This window comes from Poecilia mexicana, unplaced genomic scaffold (assembly GCF_051168715.1).
Source record: "Poecilia mexicana isolate PSO_F unplaced genomic scaffold, ASM5116871v1 scaffold_10, whole genome shotgun sequence".
Lineage (NCBI taxonomy): Eukaryota > Metazoa > Chordata > Actinopteri > Cyprinodontiformes > Poeciliidae > Poecilia > Poecilia mexicana.
Genome location: NW_028263379.1, coordinates 3829713 through 3852091, shown reverse-complemented (window position 1 = coordinate 3852091; position 22379 = coordinate 3829713). Strand labels below are relative to the sequence as shown.

Genomic DNA, 22379 nt, shown 5'->3' with positions numbered 1-22379 from the left:
AGACAAAGATAAAGAACAAAGGCAAAGAGGAAGAACTGGTGTGTTCCTTCCATGAGACCAGCTCATCTACATCTCCATGGACCAGAAAGATCGTGAGACGAAGAGAAAGGAGCTACAGAGCTGCAAGACAAGAAGGAGAGGGCCGCTACGCGCATGAGGAAGTCACCCTGAGGCCCGAGACCTGCCGCTCTGACTCAGTACTCTTCCTGTACTGGGAGCCTCCTGCTGCTGCAACACCTTTTTCATCATCAGGCCAGTTCTGGGGTTCAAAATGCCAAACACCATCCGTCTCTCTCAGAGTTTTCCTTTTTAGTTCACAGTGTCAGCATTAGGGAGAGATAGGCTAGATTATGGATTTTACTTATTTGATTATTTCTGCTACTGATTTAAGCTGTACTGACCCTTGCAAAACTGCCTTACTAATAAAATAATTAGCATTAAGAAAATCTAAAAGATGTTGTGGACATTCAGTTAATGAGTCACCTTAAAGTTCTTTGATGGTTGTAAAATAGCTATGAAGTTTGATTCTGGGAGGAGAAGGTGGAAAATGTTTTATAGGTTGCTTTTAGCCAAAAGTAAAACAACACCCTTGGGACTCGCCCGAGTCACTAAAACCAACCTGGTTCAATAACAAGTGCAAGTTGTAATAAGAGAAAGAGCGACCGTTAACAGGTGTGCTCTGTGAAACTAGCTGATTCTGGGCTGCTCTATCTGGCTAGTTCACAGGGTGAAAAAGGGTGGGACATCTGGATGGAGGTCGTTAGAAACCAGGCTAGTCTTTCTCGCACCCAGCTTAAACAGAGTTTACTTCAGTTCTGGGTAGGGTAAATCTCGGCAGATTTAGGAAACTCAATTCACCCGTTAGACAGAGAGCTGGGAGCAACATCTCCCTCCTCTCAGAAGAGGAAGTAGAGAGAGAGAAGGGGGGGGGAGGTGTTGTGCAACAACAATCCTTATACCATGTCTATGGCCCCGCACCTTCCTGTTTTCAGCATGAATGAGTCAGGACGAATTGGTTCGGCTACAACTCCACTCATGTAATCATCAAACAATATCAACTGTAATATTTTACTGTTTTTACATTAATTTGAATCCTAAAGTTTAATACAAAACATGGAAAATGAAGAACTTATTCTTCCCTTGACTTCAAATAAAGAGCAAAACTCGCTCTGACATGTTTACTGGTGAGGAAACCAAAGACTCTGTAGGGCCCCCTGCTGGCCTGGAGGCCTAAGGCCGGCTGTGATCGCCAGCATTCACCTCAATGTTATTATATATTATAATTATCATAACCAGGACTCTGTTCAGGTTCAGGGATGAAGAACTGATGAAGAGGAGCATCACTCTAGGCTTTATTTTACAAATGTGAGTCCGGTCCGGTCCGGTTCTGGTCCGGTTCCGGGTCCGGACTGGGACCTGCCGACATGCTGCAGGACGACACACTTTACAGAAGATCTGAGTTGGATTTCACAGAATCAAACTGGTTCTACAGCAAACAGGAAGCAGGAAGTGGTTCTGCTGGAAGCCCCGCCCCTCACTGGTGCCGGTTCATGGTTCTGCTGGAGCGGCTCATCAGAACCCGCTCAAACAAGTCGTCTGTGGAGACAAACACAGTCAGGACCAGAACCAGTACCGGGTCCATTAGCTGGAGAACCGTCTCTCACCGTTCCTGAACCTCTGGGAGTCGACCTGCAACAGAGGGCAAAGGTCAGACTGGAACCATCAACCGGTTTACTGGTTGGTTACTGGTTTCTTACTGGAGTTGCAGCCGCCGGTCCGTCCGCCTGCTCCCGGTCCGCCTTCGGAGCTGCGACAGAAACAGCCGGGTCAGAACCTCAGGAGGGGGCGGTGCTTACCCTGAGGAGGGGCGGGGCTTACCCAGAGGCCTGATGAAGGCATTGACGGCGTGGACGACTCCATTGGTGGCCATCAGGTCGGCGTCGGCCACAGGAACCTTGTTGACGTAGACGGTGAAGTTCCTCTGCAACAGAGACACGGTCAGCGCAGCCACAGGTCGCCCAGCGGCCAATCAGGCGGCGGCGGCACTGACCACGCCCAGCTCCAGCTTGTCGCCCTGCAGCGGCGCCAGGCGGGTGTGGGAGCTGACCCCCCCGCTCACCAGCAGCCCCTCCCCCAGGTGAAGCCGCAAGATGGCCGCCAGCTGATCGGCGTTTCCTGCAGAGACAGAGGCTGATTGGCTGCTGCAGCCGGCCACTTCCTGGTTGTGCCGGGCCTAATGATCTGTCTCCATGGCGACCATGAGGCCTCCTGATTATAGTGTCAGGGATAAACATGGAGCAGCAGGAGCGCCCCCTGCAGGGAACTCGTCTGGTTCATCACATTTTACTGTCCAATAATCAATCAGGTAATCAATAACAGATCTTTAGCTTTTCTCAAATGATCGACATGTTTTTGACTTTCAGGCAATAAAATATTTAATAAGGAATTTTATCTTTTTATGAATTTATAAAACTGTATAAAAAACTTCAGGAGGTGCCAATAATCGATCAATTTTTTTCCTGACCCAAAAAGGTTCTGATTCTGGACCAGAACCCGGGTCAGAACCTCCACACTCACTGAGCAGCCGGCTGAGCTCGGCCGGCGGCAGGGCCCTGAACGCCTCGTTGGTGGGAGCGAAGAAGGTGAGCGCCCCCTGCTGGTGGAGCAGCTCCGTCATGCCGGCCGTCTGGATGGCGCCGACCAGCTGGCTGGAAGAGGACGCACCGGGTCAGAGCGGGTCAGAACCGGGGCGACCCGTTGTCCGACGCTCACCTGAAGCGCTCGTCGGCCTTCAGGACGTCCATCAGCGTCCCGGTGGGTGGAGCCAGAACCTTGTCCAGCGTGAACATGGTGGCGAAGCGGCCGGTTCTGTCATGAGCCGCGATGCAGGCGTTCTCGATGCAGAGGTTCTGGAGAGGATGGACCATCAGAACCAGAACATTCACGGTTCAGGTTTTATGTATTAACAAGATTTAAATGCGACATTTTGTTTCTCGTTTTAACGATAAACTTTCAGGTTATCTCCATCAGGTTCTCCAGCTGACGAGGCCGTGACCTCTGACCCCGTTCTTACGTTCCTGTAGACGAAGACGCGCAGCGTGAGGCCGCCCAGCGTCTGCAGCTGCTGGCCGTGGTACAGCGCCTTGGAGGACAGCTGCTGCTTCAGCAGGTGGTTCTTCATCAGCGCCCGGAGGTCAGGGGTCATCGTCACGCTTTCTGTTGGACAAGGCGGCAGGAAGTGGTCACCTCACCTGTTCACCAGGTGACCTGGTCAGCCTCCAGCTGCCTCGTTACCTTTGAAGGCGTCGTTTAGCGGCGCTAGCATGGTTAGCGCCTCCGAGCCCGTCAGGTGGGACGACAGGCCGGCGTCCACAAACAGCCTGGTCGCCGTGGAAACGGACGAGTCCTCTGCCAGCTCCAGCAGAGTTTTAGCTGCAGGGTAAGCAGGGCTTCAGAACCGGACCAGAACCAGACCAGAACCCTGACAGTTCAACTTTGATTGGTTATAAAATCATGAATATTTCATCTCAACTGTTCCTGTTATAATTTAACAACGAAAAGTTTCCATCTGCATCTGATCAACCAATAAAATCCTCCTTGGGGCCAGAAGTGGCCCCCGAGCCTCAGTTTGGGCCCCCTGTCCTGAGTGAGTGTGTTCAAGAGCTGAGCAGCTGGTCCAGAACCAGAACCGGTACCTGAGTCTGGGATGAGCAGCTGGCTGATGTAGTGGATGACGCCGTTGGTTCCCAGCTGGTCCTTCTTGGTGACGATGGCGTTCCCGTTCAGGGTCATCTGGTCGCCGTCGCAGCCGACCTCCAGCGCCGCGCCCTGCAGCGTCTCCACGGACGTTCCCGACACGATGGACTCGGCGCACTGCAGCTGCTTCAGGATGTGGTAGTTCAGCAGGTCTGGAGGTCAGCGAGAGGTCAGCAGCGCCCGGAGACACTGGGTTACCATCAGGCACAGAGACGGACACCTTTCAGAGCTACGGGGTCTCCCAGGATGCGGTTCAGGGTCTCCCGAGGAATCTTGGCGAAGGCGTCGTTGGTGGGAGCGAAGACGGTGTACTGACCCGGACTCTCCAGCAGGGTGCTCAGCCCCGCAGCTGCGAATGCCGCCTGCAAGCGTAGACAGGAAGTGATGTCAGAATGCATGTTCATCATCACACCAGGAATTCCCTGAAGGCTTTACTCACGCGGAGCGTCTCCAGATCGTCGTCAACGTCAACGATGGACTGCATGTCGCTGGACACGGCGGTGATGACGCGGTCGATGACATGGACGATGCCGTTGGTGGCATGCTGGTCGGGTTTGATGAGGCGGGCGCAGTTCACCGTCACGATCTGAGAGACGACAACCTGCCGGTCAGATCCACCGCAGACGGACCGCTACAGAGGAACCGTCTGCTGCAGCCGCTCAGACAGGAAGTGACATCATCACGCAGAGCGCTGTGACTGTCAGGAAACGTCACAGCACTAACCCGCTGAGGGAAAACATCTGATAACCCACGAACAGCAGAGCCAAGGATCTTTTAGCACTTTTGCTAGTTAGCGATTTAGCGCACTTAGCTTCCATTAAGCTAATTTTTACAGCACTAATTTACTTGGCTGCTCTATAAACTTTCAGCTGAATAAAGTTCAGCGTCTGTGTGGAAGTTTTCTTTACAATTCTTCAAGTAATTAAGATGTTTATATTCATGCTCTTATTCTGAAGTGTTTTTACGCAGCTGTTCCATTTCCTGTCCTCACTAAAACAAGAAATATGCAGGGATAAAATAAAACAGGCAGAAAAGAAGAAAACAAACATGAACACAATATGATCGTCTAACTAAACTGCAGCCTGAGGGATGTAGCGTTTAAAGGTCAGATATAATTTAAAGGTTTTAGCTAAACTTGCCTGAAGATATTTATGTATTAATTGAGGATAGTAAACTCTGGAATATAAAGTTCTGTGTGATTACGGTCACAATTTTTCATTCCAAATAAAACAGCTTTGATCTGTTCAAGTAATTTTCACATTTTTTGCAGTGCAGCAAATGGTTTTCATTGCTTCGTGTTTACTGGAGCCCTGCTGTGGTGAGCAAAATTCAACAGCTATGAAACTGAAACCAGGACAGAAAGTTCTGATCCAGAATCACTTCCTGAAGCGCCAACCAGAGAGGAGTGGTGCAATGACACGTTTCAGTCTGTAGAGGGCGATATACTCTGCCACAGAACATGTCATTGACTCATGATGGATATCAACATGGTTGAAATTAGTAGTTTAGCATTAGCTTCTGCTAAATCCCATGTTAGTGCTAATATTTGACTCATGCTTTAGCGTTAGCAGAACTACTGTTTGTGGTTAGCGCTTTAGCGTTAGCGCTGCTAGTTTCTTAGCTGTGTAGCTGCATCCAGAGAGCTGATCTTGCTCACCCCGTTGCTGTAGTGGTGGATGTGGACGTGCGAGTCCTGGTACATGGAGGAGAAGGACGATCCGTGTTTCAGCTCCTCGGAGGTCAGCCGGCGGTTCACCATGTGGTAGTGCAGCGCGTTCAGCAGCTCGATGTTCACGTTGCTCACCAGAGCGTCCAGGATCTCCTGCAACGGGACGACAGAGTGAGCGCGGGCGGCGTTGACCCCCGGCGACCCCGTGAGGCCCATACTGACCGCGGGCAGGGCGGCCCACGCCTCGTTGCTGGGAGCGAAGAAGGTGAAGCTGCCCGGCCCCTCCACCTCCTCCCTCAGCCGGGCTCGGTCCGAGTACATCTGGGTGGTGGAGGCGCCCACCGTGCCCAGAGTGCTGTAGATGTTCACCAGAGGCAGCGCTGCAACAGAACGCCGTCAGAACTTCACCGTGCTGCAGAACACAGGTGAGGTCAGAGGTCACATGACGTACCGGCAGGGCAGCCCTTCTCTCCGGGAAGCTTCTCGTAACCTGGACAGCATTCGTAGGTGATGACGCTGCGGAGGAGACGGAGCAACAGAAATCTATGGAGCCCTCCAGGTGACATGGGGACATTTTTCTTTTGCGTTCCCTTCAATATGCTTACTGCAGTATTTGCTGATCTACTTGTATACAGTCACGAATGTCAATTTAACATTTTAAATATGTATATTTAAAGAGCCAAAATGGTGGTAGAGGGCCGCACTGGGTTAACTCGGGGAATCTCATCTGTCCGAGTGTCAATCATCTCCAGGCCACTTTTTTTTTTCTGTCATGATTATCATGCTTCAAACTTTACAAGGACACAGACCAACCAGGCCAAACTATGCCGCTTCCTCAGACACACAGAGCCAGTCACCTTCCACTCATACCTGGTGACGTCACATCGACACACCCAGGTGTCAAAGCCACGTGCTCCTAAAATAATTACTGGTTTAATTCATATGGCTCTTGCAGAGCCTCAGTGAAAACATGTTTATTATTATTAACTCTCTGGTGCAAAAAAAGTTGATTATTGTCTGGATGTTTATGTCTGTTAATGTTGAGATGAAACCACATGGAAACGGCCCTTCAAACCATTCAGAAACAACAGAGACACAATTAGATGACTGACTGCCCTGCGATAATAACTCAGAAACAGTTCAAATAGTTTGGATGTATTTTTATTTCTTTACTTACGGAAAGTTTCTGTTTATATCAGGTTTGTGGTGCCTTTCTATACTAAAAGACATAAAACGTCTGATATTTCACAACAAGATATTAACATACATGGAAAAACTTTACATAACCTTGTGTTAAAGCAGAAAGTACGGCGGCCCGTAACAAAGGCTTACAGGATTCAGTTATGCCGCATGAACTGATCAGTAGATTATTGCGAGGGAACACAAAAGAAAAATAATCCCCATGTTCCCTGGAGGATCTGTAGAAATCATGTGAGGTTCAATGTTCAATCCTGGGATCCCTCCTGTCCAACAGATCAGTTACCATGGCAACACAGATAATGCACAGCTCTACATCACTGTCACCAGATGACCTGACCTTTGACCCATCTAATCATTGAACAGATCAACCTGTGGGGTGTCAAAACTTTCTGAACATGAAAGTTGTAAAAGAATCTTAGTAATCGAGTCGTCCATCCACCTTATTCCTGGGAGGTTGACTGGGGAAACGATTATGAGTTTTACTTCCAACTCCCACCGGAAGTAGCGGTATTTCCCCATAGACATACTATAAGAGTAGACCCGCATTGGCCGCTCCGGCGCAGGAAATACGGCGGCCATCTTGGAGCGGTCGTCCCTCCTACTTTGCTCAACCAAAACAGCAGAAGATGCCTCAGCACTGAGGGATATTGTTGTTCTGGTCGATGGATTATTAATGTGAGGGCTCCACAGACAACATTTCACAAGTAAGATGGACATATTATTGTGTATATATTGTGATTAGAATATTACTTTACTGTATTTATGTCCACCGGGAGATACCAGCTAATATTAGCTACAGTGCTTGGTGTAATACGGGTTCAGCCCCGCTATGAAGGCTGACTGAGATTCTGTACATCTAATGTTACGACTGACGGCGTAAAGTCAATTATTAAATGATGAGTGTGCAGGTGCCCGTCCCTGATTGGTTCAAAGAAGACGACGGAGATGTCCTATTGGCTGCTTTCCGGAGGTGACGGATATAAAGGCTGCTGAAGCGGACTTCCTGTGTTCCATCCTCGACTTGTCTCCACCGGCCACACCCCTTTCCTTTGTTTGTCTGTGTTGGAGTTCTGGAGTGTAGGAGTGAGCTGCCGTTTATGTTTCCTTAGTTTTCTCATGTTTTTCTTAGTTAGGAAGGTAAGTTTTTGTCTTTTGGTTTATTTGCTTTCGATTAGGTAAGTTTCTGTTACTATTTAGGTAGTTTCCTTTTGTTTGTTGTTTTCGGCGATAGCTCACTCTGAAGTCAAGTACTCCAGTGGGAACATCTTTATCAAATACATCTTTTTAAAATAAATAATTATCAACTGATCAATTTTGTGTGTGTCGGTTGCTGAGATCAGAGGAGGATGGATCCTTCATGTTGCGACCTGGCTCCCCCTAGACTGGTCGTAACACTAAATAAATTAATTATTCATTGGCTAAGATTATCTGACACGAGAGATTAAACAATGTAACATATATTAAAAACTTATAAATGTTATAACATTGATCAGCAAAGTTTACACAGGTGGTAAAGACTATTATTTATATTCTTTCACTCTGTCAAAGTAAGATACATCCTAAATCTTCCGTTTTTGTTTTGAAGGTTTCCTAAAGACACGATGTGAGGAAGAAGAGGGAGAAATCTATAAAGAGAGACGGATTCACTGCAGCACGGATGGACCTCAGCTGCTGAACCTCTGAAGCTGGAAAACAGCCGATGATTAATATATATTACACTTGTTACGGCCCTGGGCCTTGTGGGCCTGGGTTGCAGGTCTTCGTGCTCCTCCCCTTTACAGGTGCTGCTGATTTGTTCATTTGGAGCGCAGAGTACTTGAACCTGGCTGTCTCCGTCTTCTGGGTGGCCTTCGGCCTCCACTCTGCTGCTTGACGCTTGTGGCGTTTTGTTGCCAGGCCTCAGCTCCCCTCCTTTTTGCACATTTGTGTTTGTCTTTGTTTTTGCACTTCAACACTTCCATATGCACTCAAACACATCCAAGCATTTCCATTACACCACGGATACTGATATCCACAATCCATTGTTGTTTTTGTTAATAAATATTCATTTGTATGCACTTTAACCACTGCATGGTGTCCCGTTTTGTTATGACCTTGAGCCAGTCGTAACACACTCTAAAAAGAAATTAGTTGAACCAACTTAATTGAACTGCTTCAATTGGTAACAAGCAATTCAGTGAAGTTTATCCAACTTAAGTCAGTGTTACTCAAATCATTTAGTTTACTTCAAATGAAGAAATAAGTTAATAAAGGATCTATTTTTTCAAAGTTTTTTTTTTTAGCTGAGGCAGCCTTTAGTTGAGCATAGTTATTCAGGAAAGTGGTCAATGACAGAGAGGAAGACCTGCAGCTAAGGTCATCAGGTTGGGCATCAAACCTGCGAAGGAGGACCAAGTCCTCCTCATGTGGATTGTGCTCTACCCCTGTGCCACCACAGCACCCTGGTTGGTACAGAGTCATGGTGTCAGTTGCTCGGCTGTCTGGCTCTGGTCTGCTCTCTGGTTCCCATCAACTCATAAATTCATTCGCTCTTTCAGGCTGAATACAGAAGTGACTCCATGGAAATAACTCAGGAGGCTCCTTTATTCACCATCCGTCTCCCTCCGGTAGTTTTAGGCTGAAGAAGCTGATCCGGAGTGAAGGCTGCAAACTTTGCTGTGCGGCGTTAGCTTTAACTGGTAGCGACGGATATTTACAAGCCACCATCTTCTTAATTCAAGATTGTTTGGAAATTAATGAAAGCTTAAAAGCCCATTATATTAGGAAGACAACAATGTTCATAGTATTGCTTTTTTTGTGTCTGAAATACGACTTCGTCTTTTCTAGCTGTCATGGTAACTCAAAGCGGAAACAAGTGAGCCGCGTTGGCTCATGCAGATGTGACGTCAACGCTGTAGGTGCAAAGAGCCCATAGGAGCGGTCCATGAGGCGTCTATTCTTTTGTCTATGGTTGTATCTTCCAAAATGTTTATTCCACTTCAGATCTGAATAGCCTATATGCCACGAGTAGTGGTGCCGTATTTCCGTTTAAATTTTCGCCACATAGATTGTTTCCGGGTCCTGCTGGCTCCTATTTTTTTTAGCCAAAGCTGCAAGATCTGTACCATGAAAAAGACGCAAAAGTTAAAATATCTGTGAGCTACTGGTACAACAACTGGGTTTTGTGGTGTGCTGTTGTGTCCAGTAATTAGCCGGTACCATCCATTGCCTTATCAAGGCGACAGCGGACTGTAGCCAAAACTTAGCCACTACAGCTAACACACGGCTTGTAGCTGCCTGCCATTTCAAACTTGAGGATATTGAAGATCCAGCGTCAGAAATGGAAGATGGAAGTTAAAAGGAGCTGTACGCTTCGTTCACTGGAAATATTTGTTGTTGGAAAATAATGAGGGAGGAAATCCACTGCTACGGGAACGGGCTGAGAACAGAGGCAGTGATTCGGCACAAGCTCAGTCAGTGTGTGTGTGTTGATGTGTTTGTGTTATAGCAGAGGTTCCCAAACTGTGGGGCGCCGTTGTTCTGTCAGATAGCCATACGCTGTCAGGATAGCATACATGCAGTTAGTACGCATGCCCGCGCATGCCCGCGCATGCGCATTAAGAAGTCCGACCGTCAGTGGAGTTGTCAGTTCAGCATACGCAACAAGTTATGACGAAAATAAATCATTAAATTTTTAATATTATCATATAATATGATAACTATATAGATATACATGCGTCGTGGTATCAAAGTGTATTTAAAGCAGGTCTGGCTGCAGCTGCAGTCAACTACAACACACGCCGTGTAAAACTCATTAACTGCTAAGTCAGGATGCCATACAACTGTTAATAACAAAGTGTATGATGATCTACGTCATGATTCTATGTTGTTGATTAAATAAAATCATATGGTAATGACTGCATATACATGACTGAGCTAAGCGTATGACTATCTGACAATGTATGCTGATCTGACAGAACACCGTGTCATTGCAAGGGGGGCGCGGGAAGCCGTCTGGATGAAAAACAAAACATGAACACTATGCGCTGGGTTTTAACCTTAGAATGGCCAACTCTCTGTTATTCCTATGTCAATTTGATACAGTAGAGGCTTCCACACTTCCCATATCTGTGTCCTCTGTCACTTTTATCAGCAGTTAAAACTGTTTAATCCGTTGTTAACATGTTGTAACCTGTTTTTCCGAGCCGCCTTTAAACGCAACATGAGCGCTACGACGCTCGCGCTGGGTTTCCACCTGTGAAGGAGAAAATGTTTGGAAACCACTGTGTTATACGGAGTATTAAATTATTTTTAGGCAACTCTTTAGCTTTTATTTATATGACAATTATATAAAATACATTTAACATGCAGTCGGAGCGACTAGCCCCTCCGAGAGCAGCAACGCTTCAGCCTGAACATTATTCAGTTTTTCTGTTCCACCAACACCGAGCAACACGATCCAAACCACACAGGTAGTCGGTCAGATTAAGGTCCAAAACCTTCGCTTTACAGCCGTATTAGTGTCACTGATCCACATGAAAAATCCCCGGAACAAGTGGTACAAATGGTAAAGAATCACGTTGTGACGGTGCGGCGAGAGGTTGGAGAAGGAGTTAGCAGTGGTGGTTAGCCACTCTAACCCAAAACAACAGGACGCACTTTTGAAGTATTCCACACTTTCAGTTTATTTAACTTCTTCCACGTAAAGCCAGATCTCCACGGTGTGGGCTCTTTGCACCTCAGCTTCCGCGTTCGGGGTAAAGCGGCTCGATTGTTTCCGATCCAATACAAATATCATTTACATTAGGTGCTGCAGGGCTTGGCCAAGGTCTGTACATCGATCCGAAGCCCCAACAAGTCAGCTGGAGAAAGGTTTTAGATGTTCGCCTCGTTATACATTCACTGACACGAAGGTGAGTTTTACTTAAACTTTGGGCTAACATTAACCTTAGCTTATGCTAGTAGGCAATATTCTCGGACATTGTTCTTGTAAAATGTGCTATTTAAGTATCTAAACATTCTAACGGACAATGTATTTATCTTATTTTCAAGTATATTATGTGTGTTTATTGTCGTTAGTGTCACAGACTAACGGGGTTCGGTTCCGGTTCGGGCTTTTAGCTTCCGAAGCCTGACGAGGCACAACAAGCCTCATAGCTTGACAGTAGCGCAGCTCTGGTGTCAGAGATCTGGTTCAGCTGTTCAGGTTCAAAGTTGCTGCTTTTAGAAAAATATGACCGTGTTGCTTCATGTCTCCGTGTTATTTCGTTTTATTACCTTTGCATGTTTCTTGTGAAGAGCTCAGATAGGACGGTGTTTACAGCAGGATGTACAGGCGGATCAGCCGCTCGGCTGTCTGGCTCTGGTCTGCTCTCTCGTTCCCATAAACTCTTTCAGGCTGAATATAGAAGTGATTCCATGGAAATAACTCAGGGAGGCTCCTTTATTTACCATCCGTATCCCCGGTAGTTTTAGGCTGATCCGGAGTGAAGTGAAGGCTGCAAACTTTGCTGTGCGGCGTTAGCTGGTAGCGACAGATATTTACAAGCCATCTTCTTAATTCAGGATCGCTTGGAAATTAACGAAAACTTAAAAGCCCATTATATTAGGAAGACGACAATGTTAATAGTATTGCTGAAATACGACTTAGTCTTTTCTACCAGTCATGGTAACTGAAAGCGGAAAAAAGTGAGCCGCATTAGCTCCTGGAGATGTGACGTCAACGCCTTAGGTGCAAAGAGCCCATTAAGCATTATATTTCCATACATGAGAAAAGTAACGTTACTTTACCGCTCTGCACCTCATCGTCACCTATGTTCTCTTCTACAACAAAATGGAAGACTAGTTCTTCTTCTGTACAATAGTACAACAAAGGGAGTAGGCGCCCCCTTGCGGTGATACCTACTCATCTCTAGGAACCAAACAGCATAATGACTGTTACAATGCATTTCCCGAATCCCAAAAATATGACATCTACCTTTGTTGTTTGTTTCATGATTATAATCCACGTTAGAGTGAATTTTTCCACTTGGCTGCTTTAATCTTTTCTTGCGTTACACAGACGGAACTTATTTTTTCACAGTTTTTCTGAGATTCTGCTTAGAAAATGAGGTTATGAAGTTACATCCTCCCACTGCTTTTTGTTTTCAAAATGGTAAATTTAGGTTTGCTTGGACTTTTATAAACTAATGCCTCTGATATGCATGTTTTGTTTTACTGTTGGTACAGATAATAGGCAAACCCTGTGCTGCGTCTGCTAGTAGCTTAAATTCATTTCAGCTTCATACTTTCAAAAGAATATTCAAATGGTAACATGCATTTTCTAAGTAGTAAATATTTCAGTTTATTTTTACTCTAACTTCAGCGTTATTACACCTCTGAAACATTTTTTGGAGTTTCTTTAATTGTGATACAGGAACTGTTTCACTTAAACATTTACATTTAATTTCCTGTGATATTGTCAATTTATTTTCAAGCAAAACTCTCAAAAAGAGCTGAGGATTTATTAGTTTTAGCTAAATATGAACACTTATTAGTTTTTTTGTTTTTCATTTTTCAGGTTTGCATCGCAACACCTCGTGTTTCTGAGCCACGATTGAGCTTCTGTCCCGATTACCTTTCCATTGGACCCAAGCACCTGGACCTGCTGACGGCGTCCATCAGTCCACGGATCATCACAACGTGGACTAACTTTTTATTTACAGTACTTGGTTAAATTAGGACCAGATATGCAAAAATCTACCTGCAGACTTTATTGGCTACCCTGACACTGCAGTCATCCTGGACGGGGCTGAGCCGCTCTTCCTCTCCTCCAGAATGACGAGTTTTCATCACCAATAAAGGCAAACAAGTCTGATGTCTGAGCTAAGAAGTATATTATATATTCACTGACAAATCTAACATTTGTCATTTTGTTATCCTGTTTGTGCCTACAATAAAATTTAATCTCATTTGTAATACTCTACATTTCACAAACCTTTTTTTCTCTTTTCTTAGTGTTTACATTATATCAAGTATTTGCATGTAGATCAGGAATTCAAGTGAGATGTTAAAATGCAACACATTTGGGTAATACCAGCAAAGAAATGTGAATGTTAATATGCAGTTAGTCATATAATTCAATTTACTGAATAAAGGTGGATATGACAAGAGATTATTTTATGCCAGATTTGATTTTAATCTATTCCTCCTGCCCTCAATTTCTATAATAAAATCACAGAAAATACTTTCACAAAGTGCCTTTATTTCAATCATCTGTTCTGTGAGTTGTATGAAGGAGCATTACGGTCAGGATACAAGAAATTTTAATTGCAAGAATTTAGTCATCGTTACAGCAGAATAAAGATGTAATTTTATAACAATGTCTTAAAATTACAAGAAGTCGTTTTAATGAGAAATAAAGATTCAGATTGATCTGACTAACCAGCTCAGTCCATGTGGTTCTGACATTTGTCAGTAATCAAGAAGATGTACATTTCCACCTCACCTGACCAGGTAAGCATTAAGGTAAAAATAAAAACAATGGAGCAAATACTGTAAACAAAACGGAAAAAGAGCAACTGATAGAAATACTTTCTATATAAAGAAAAGCAAACAGTTAATAGCAGGAGAAAAGTTGTTGGCAGCATTAGCTCAGCCGATCTCTCCCTCCAGAAAGCCACCAAACAGAACCCTAATCCAACTCCAGCTATAATAAAGATATAAAAAAGAAATAAAACAAAGTTAAAATAACAAATAATGCCAATTTGATAAATCAGATCTGATGCGTTCCAGATGCAAAAAACGTTCTGAAATTTATCATTGACATTTTACAAATTTCACAAATCAATTAGAAGGTTTCACAAATGTTTTATTTATTCTGCTGTTAGTGCATAATAATCTAGTTAGGTTTGAAATGACTAGGTGTTATAGTTTTTAAAGTACAACACATTAAAAAAGCTCAAGATAGTGAAAACTTAAGTGTAATCGCCCTTTAGCTATTTCCCCATTTAAATGCTACATTCGGAAGCTAACTTCAGATTCGACTGATAGCTACTGGTTGGGAACTATATATATTGATAGATAGATATATCTATATATGTTTATAGTATATATCTATCTATATAGCATAGATATGTAGATTGCACACTGCACAGATAATAAAACCACTGAACGTTATCTTTGTAAGGTTGTCCCTGTTAGCTACGTCAGACATGAGCCATTATGGTGAATACAAAAGATTTACCAACTTACCTCCAAAGTTATTGTGAAATTTGAAACATCCAGTTTAAATCCTTTGTCGTTCTTGGAGCGTTTCAGGACGTCTGAATAATTCTAAAACCATCATTAATGGTCCTGCAGGGACCGTGGAGCCACTGTTAACATGCCTGTGCACCGGAACCAGTTTAGGTGGCAAAAAAAATGCGGAAGTGCTAAAACGAAGTCCGTGGCGTATAGTCCATTTGTAGGGTGTTTTGCTAATTCATGATAGAAGTTGCGTCTCTCTTTTCGGTTATAATACAATATTTAGTTAAACTTGTTCACGGATACGCCGTCTGCTGTCAGAGAGCTGCTCAGTACAGAGGATCGTAACTGTGAGTTTAATGTGGGGAGCGACAGGAACACGATCGTTAAGTTTTGTAGTAATGACCGTGAATTAGCAGCGCTGCTAGCAGCTCGTTTCTCTGAAGAGCTGACAGGAATAAAGAGAAAAGCGGAGAATCTGGTCAGAGTCTGAGCTGCTGTTAGCGCTGACGGTGTAAAACACCAGAACTACAAAAACAAAATAAAATATCTAGGTTTATTTAATCCGTCAGAACCTCCAGACCGTAATATGGAGAATCTCCCCACTGGACCAGAACCGAACCGAATCACACTTTAACCTGTTACAGAGAGCAACTTACCACTGGAAAGTGTCGTAAGGTGCCCTTTCGGAGCTCGGGTAACTGTTGTGCTGTTCGTGGCTGTACTTTAATAATCAGACCAAGTTTAATTTGTGGCTGCAGCAGCAGGTGTGTCTTGAACGTGGTTCCAAAACAAAGGCGGCAGTTTTCATTGCCTACCGACAGATAAGGAAACAAAAAGAATTTGGCTAAAAATTCTAAACTGAAAGACAGAACCCAAGATGCTTTATGTGTGCTCTTTTCATTGTGTGGATAGAAAGCCAAGGGAAGAAAACCCGGATCTGCAACTGAGTCAGTGAAGTAGCTAACTATGCTAGTGCGTGTTATTTGGGCCCATTTCTTCGAGTCGCCATCCCTCCCCGCATTAGCTGCAGGTAGTGGTAAAACAATATTGCCACATATATAAGCTGTGATAGCTGGAGTTCCCACATATTTTATAGCATAAATCCTCTGTGGAAAGTCGGTTAGCAAGTTGCTAACATGTAAACAAATGGTGGTTCCGGTTAGCAGCGGAAGTCGCGCCCATAAATCACGCCAAGCCTCAGGGGGCTAGGAATAAGGTGGATAGGATTTTTTTTTTTTAGAATTAATTGAGTAATCCAATCTCTCCCCCATCCCAGTTTGACGACGCGGTTCGGAAAGCAGAAAAACTGACGTGCTCCAAGCATCGCGCCACACAATTTAACTGTTTATTTGTCCCCCAAAACCTGACAAAACACTGGAAAATTCAACGTCATGCTGCTAGCAAGAAACAACTCATAGGCGGCGGAAGTGACATCGCTACGCACCACAAATAACGACCCGGGCGGAACACGGTGCGCCAAATAATAAAACATAATTTAACGAGGCTTTGAGGCAGATCCATTTTCCTCAAGGGATTTTAATAATCGAGGCACTCTAATCACTCAAGGAATCGTTTCAGCCCTAAACTGATGTTATTAGATTAGCAATCTAGAGTTATAGATCTAGAGTCAGAACAGCTTCAGTTGTCCCAGCTGAAACCAGAGATCAGGCTGACCTCTGACCTGGCCCTTCAGAGGCTCATAAACACGGTTCAAAAGTGGGCCTTCTACCAGCTCCAAAATATTTCTAATGTCTCAGCATCAGAGAAACTCATCCATTGATTACTTCAGCAGCTGCTGGTTCTGATCCGGGTTGGGTAGAACTCGGTCTCAGTTCTACCCAACTGAATGAATCGTATCAGAACTTCCACCATGAAGCAGAACCGGCCGACTGGACTCATAAAATTCATTTTCTCTGAGAGAAGAACCTACAGGCATCCGAGACAGCCAGAGAACCCGGAGTGAGAGGAAGAACCCAAATAGTTAGCTTCACTAACCACTAATTTGCTAAACCACTAAATACATAAATGTTAGCAGAAGCTAATGCTAACCATGAAGTCGTCTGTCTCTCATCTCACTAATAGTAAAATCCTCAGTTTCTGATTCTGCTGCGTTTTATCACTTTAACGTTTCATGAACATGACGAGACAAAAAGTTCGTCCAAGTCATGAAGATGGGAAACATTTCTTGATAACTGGTCTAAAAGGCTCAAAATGGCTGCCATCTTAAAAAATGGCAGCCATCTTCAAATGGCAGATGGTAAATGTGGAAAAACATCCAGGCTGAGGGTTAGCATGCTAATGCTAATATCAGGAACATGCGGCTCTACTGGCTCTGAGTTGGGATGTTTGACCTGCTGGTTTTGGACCTTGGTGGGTTTGACCCAAAGTCACTCAGATGTTTTTCTTCATCTCCTTTGACCAGAGGGGAAATCTGGGAAAGAGAACCTGGGGTTCAGGTGAGCTTCCTGAACCGGGCCGGCTCTCTGCGGCTGCAGCTCGTTAGCTCAGTGCCATCGGCGTCTGGAGGCACTAAGCGTCCACAGATGGAGATCAGCGCCGTGGCAACAGCTGGTCCTGATTATCCGTCCAGACAGAAAACCGGCTCCCGTTTGTTCTAAACAAGGTGTCTGCTGTGGATCCAAACAGAGCGAGGCGCAGTAACTCAGCTGCTCCGTTTCCAGGAACATCCAGCAGAGGAATCTGGCCGGGAGCTCTGAACTGGCTCCAACATAAACCTGCAGCGCTACGACACTCCCGGAGGAATAAATCCCATTTCCTGTTTGGAAACATTGGGCTCTTTATGACGGCTTCCATCGCCCAGACGCTGTCTGGGAGAAATACTGATGGCTTCACCTCAACCTGCACAGGACAACAGCCTGGTCCAGTCTGACCCAGTCTGGTCCAGCCAAATCCAGAACCAGTCTGATTCAACCAATTACCCAGAATTCCCCCTGAGACCCCATTATCCCTCTAGCTTCTAGAAAGCCTCCAGAACAATCTGGAAAATGATGGCGGCTCGTTCCCTCGGAGTCCAGACAGTTTTCATGAATCCAGGAAACCAGCAACCACGACTTCATCTCGACTAAAAAGAGTCCAGCTCATCCAGACAGTTGGAGTCAGGTAACAGAAACACCTGGACAGGTGACACCTGGTGGCATGTCCTGGTACTGCAGGCCAGCTACTGGCACCAGCAGCTAATCTCACACAGGAAACCAATCCCACATTTCACCAAAGTATGACTTTTAACGCCGTTCAGCCTGACATGAAAACAGTCGGATAAAAGTCTCATTTGGGCAAAAAAAAAATCTGATTTGAACAATGCATTTTATTCCCCCAAATGCGACTTACTTCCGACTTTACATGGCAGACTGGACGACGCAATTCTGAAGTTTCCACCCGTATCTGGAAGTAAACCAGGTCCGTATGCGACAGGCTCCGCAGCGCCTGCAGGTCGAACATCGCATTTTATCCGACATGCAGCAGAAGAAGACAGACCACAAACCTAAGCAATGAAGTGATGAAAGGAGCCTGAGTCAGTGAACCCATCACACCCCAACCCCACCACTCCTGCTCCGACTCCCCATCCACACAGAACCGGGTGACAAACTGCAGTCAGACTCCGCTAAAGGCTGCTTCAGCTGTCCACTTCCTGCAAACAAAAACCTCACTTCCTGTTTGTTTCCGTCCTGATGCGGTTAGGCTGCGTTCAGCGTCCTGAGCTGACCGAGCCGCCCGGCCCGGATGGTTCCAGTTGAACTGAAACCACTCAGTCTAGTTTCACTCAGTGACTCACGTCGGTTTGCCGCAGATCTTGCGGTGGTACCACTGCTTGCAGTTGGTGAAGTACTTCCTGTTGGTTCCTTTGATCTGCTGCATGGCGCAGACGTTGGGCCTGAAACAGAAAACCCAAACAGATGTCAGCCGGGTCAGAACCTCTACAGCTTCATTTAAGGAGGAATGCAGCTCTGGTCACAGACTGAACCAGCAGGTCAGCCGGTTTGTGTTCATTCCTCCTTAAACTGCAATGTCATATCACTATATTGCACTGTGGTCACAGCGGTGTCCCACCGCGGTAAAGCTAGCCGGCTCTGACTCCAGCCGGCCCAGCACACAATATACAAGTGCGCGGTAGCTCAAGACATTATGGTACACCCATTTACGTGCTGCTTTCACAATAAAAGCGCACATCCGGTCCATGTTTGAGCTACTCAAATCAAGCCGCAGCATTTGCAAACAGAAAATAATATATGCTGAGAAACTAATACAAAACTAATACTATATATATATATATATATATATATATATATATATATATATATATATATATCAGAAAGTTGGAACTAGATCTGATGTGTAATTTCAAAATAAAAGCCTATCAAAAAAGTCATTTTTTATATTTTTCCCCTAAGTTGCCGTGCCCATTGCTGAGAAACTCTCTGTTTCCAAAGACTGCTACCACTTCTGGGTGACAGAGGGGCACCTCTAGAACAGAACCAGAAAGTTGCAACTAGATCTGATGTGTAAAGCAGCACGTAAATGGGTGTACCATAATGTCTTGAGCTACCGCGCACTTGTATATTGTGTGCTGGGCCGGCTGGAGTCAGAGCCGGCTGGCTTTACCGCGGTGTTGTACCATATATGAACACCTCAGTCAACACCTCCACCCAATAATTCAGCGCATGAGTGACAACTTTTTTTCATCGCAGATGCAACATGTGTCTCTGTACAGCTAGCTTTGCTAGCATCACGTCCACAGATCTTACCTTTCTTTAAGCTTTCCTTCCAAGTGACGCTAAAAGTTGGACAAAGTCCCACCGTCTGTGAAAGCGAAGCGCTGCTGGTTTTACATGTCGCCATATCTTATGATTTATGCAGTTATTATCGATTAGTTAGACATCTTCTCCCGCTCAGAGGAAACCACTGCGCATGTCTGGAGCTCCGCGCGCGAGTAAAGGTGGAGGCGATGGGTGACAACAGACACTAAGTCACGTTACTGCTCCGATTTTACGGCGCCACCTTAAGACCCTGAACTTCACAAATGAGACTTGGATGTAACGAGAAACGCGACAGTTCTCTAGAAATGTAGTGCAGTAGAAAGTACAGATACTTACTGTAAAATGTAGTGGAGTAAAAGTAGAAAGTATCCATTATTAAATCTACTTAAGTAAAGTACAGATACATGAAAATTGTACTTAAGTACAGTAACGAAGTACTTTCCACCACTGATTACCATCACAGGAAAACTGTTTATCTGCCTCATCTGAGGCTATGCTAACTAGCCTAGCATTTATGGCAGACTGTAGCAGCAGACAGAAATGGGGAGGGATGAGCAGCGCATACACAAGGGTGACTGACAGCTCTAAGACTGTAGCTACAAGCAGAGATCTGATCACAGACTAGAAAAGTTACAAACTGCAGCTTTAAATCACCCGGTCCAGAACCTCAACTGGGTCAGTACCAACTGGGTCAACCTTAAATGACCTGATTCCACCTTTATGAGACTCAGTCCACTTTAAAAGAACCGGTTCATATGAACTCAGACTCCCTCTGTAACTAACTGGGTCACCTTAAACTGAGACGGTTCTGGCAGAACCTCCGGTACCGAGTAGTACTGACCTGCTGTAGGTTTCACTGCTACAGTAATACTCGTGATACTTCAGTACAACGTCATTGTCCTGCTCCATTATCCTGAGCGTCCAGCAGAGGGCGCCCTGCAGGTCCAGATGTCCGGACCTGGACAAGTTCTGCAGAACTTTTCCTGCTCGGACCCAGAAGAACTTCTGTCTCTGATGCGCTTAAAGTAACCGTTTGTCAGGTCTTGGAGCAGAACTCTGAGCGGTTCGGTTCGGTTCGGACACTCACCCCTGCTGCCGGCCTCGGATCCGGCTGTGCTGCAGAACCGTCTGGTACGGAGACCGGGACCCGCACATGGCCAGAACCATGGCCAGAACCGAAACCAGCAACCACGACTTCATCTCAACTAAAAAGAGTCCAACTCCTGGTACCGTCCGAACCGTCCTGCTGCTCTGCTCCCAAGGTTCTGCTGCTGCCTGAGGAGGAGGAGCAGAGGGAGGGGGCCGGGGGAGGAAGAGGAGGTGGAAAGCCTGGAGGAGGGGCAGAGACCCAGTTAAAGTTCTGACCTCAGCCTGGATCAGAACCGAACTTTCACAACTCTGACTGGGACCTTCCTTTTCCAAACAAAGCTGGAAAACCGAAGGGGCGTGGCCAGCGGAGGGGGCGGGGCTTCACTGCACCTAAAACTCATCAGCCGGTCAGGTTCTGATGACCCGGAGGTTCTGTCGAAACTGTGGACTCAGCAGGTGTTATCATGGCAACCAAACATCATGGCTGTGAAGAGACTTCATCACAAAGAACATGATGGGGGGGGGTGTCAAAGGTCAGGTCCTCTGACCCCCAGTTCATTCGCCCCGCTGCAGGGGGGTGAATGAACTGGTTCCCAGTGAAGAACCTGAACGTTGAACTGGAACCTTTTAGTCTGGACTAACCGAACTCCGGATCCAGAACCTTTCTATTCACGTTTCTGATACGACCGTAAAGCTGACGCACAGCTAATGCTAATCCACTAACAGCAGGAAGTGCTTTTCTCGGCTAATTTCTGCTTTGACAAGATCTGATTGGATGCTGGAAACAACTGTTGTTGAGTTCAAGCTGTGCTAAAAGCAGTTAGCATATTAGTGAAGCTGTGCTAGCATAAAATAGCATCTGAATGCTAACCATATAGCAGCTAATGCCAGTGCTAGCATCCACGTTCCACATTGAATGACCAGGACTTCCTGAAACTCTGAAGGAAGTTTCTGGAACCTGAAAAACATTAGAAACTGAAACGTCTCTGATGTTCAGCTCAGTTTATCTGATTTAACAGCTGAAAATCTTTTGGAATTGAAAATGTTCCTGATTTAAAATGCGATTAATTTATCACCGGCTCGGAACCAAACAGAAATGAATCAGAGCTTTGTCATCATCATCATCATCATCATCATCATCATCATCAGTCTGATGGAAACCAGAACTGGGAACAGACCAGTCCCAGTTAATGAACTGGGACTGGGCGTCTCCACCTCAATCTGTTTCCAGTTAGAGCTTCCTCTGCAGCACCAGGAGAGTGTGTGTGTGTGTGTGTGTGTGTGTGTGTGTGTGTGTGGGACACAGAGCTGCTTTGTGCACACGGCCAGGTTTCTCAGAGGTCAAGGGTCAGCAGCAGGAGAAGCCCCACAATCGGTTTATAAATATGACGAATCATCTGAAAACTAACAGCTGTGATTTGATCAGGATCAGCAGACCAAGAGTCTGAGTCCTGATCCAGGAGAATCCAGGAGATTCCAGGATGAGAGAATCTGTTGGTCTGAAAATCAAACTTGATCCGGTTCCTTCTGACAGGAATGAAAGCAGAACCATGTGGAGTTCCTGAACTTCTTCATTTCAAATTTTGATGATTAAACAAAAACAGAAAATCTTCCTTCTCGTTTTCAGTTCATTTATGTTGCAATAATTCATAACAAACGTTTGGAGCCATTTTGTTCTGGATTGC

The 22379-nt window shown here is 45.4% G+C and overlaps 1 protein-coding gene across 1 annotated transcript; it reads right to left on the bottom strand.

The window, feature by feature from the left end:
* Positions 1 to 1328: 1328 nt before the first annotated feature.
* Positions 1329 to 20987, bottom strand: tgfbi (transforming growth factor, beta-induced). The gene is made up of 17 exons (XM_014995652.2): positions 20693 to 20987; positions 18624 to 18722; positions 5877 to 5941; positions 5648 to 5805; positions 5414 to 5578; positions 4196 to 4342; positions 3977 to 4118; positions 3696 to 3908; positions 3295 to 3432; positions 3074 to 3216; positions 2773 to 2909; positions 2578 to 2708; positions 2051 to 2175; positions 1879 to 1981; positions 1758 to 1807; positions 1665 to 1689; positions 1329 to 1596 (listed from the first exon to the last, which is right to left on the bottom strand). The coding sequence occupies exons 1-17, from the start codon at positions 20803 to 20805 to the stop codon at positions 1535 to 1537; spliced, it is 2016 nt and encodes a 671-aa protein (XP_014851138.2). The 5' UTR covers positions 20806 to 20987; the 3' UTR covers positions 1329 to 1534.
* Positions 20988 to 22379: the final 1392 nt, after the last annotated feature.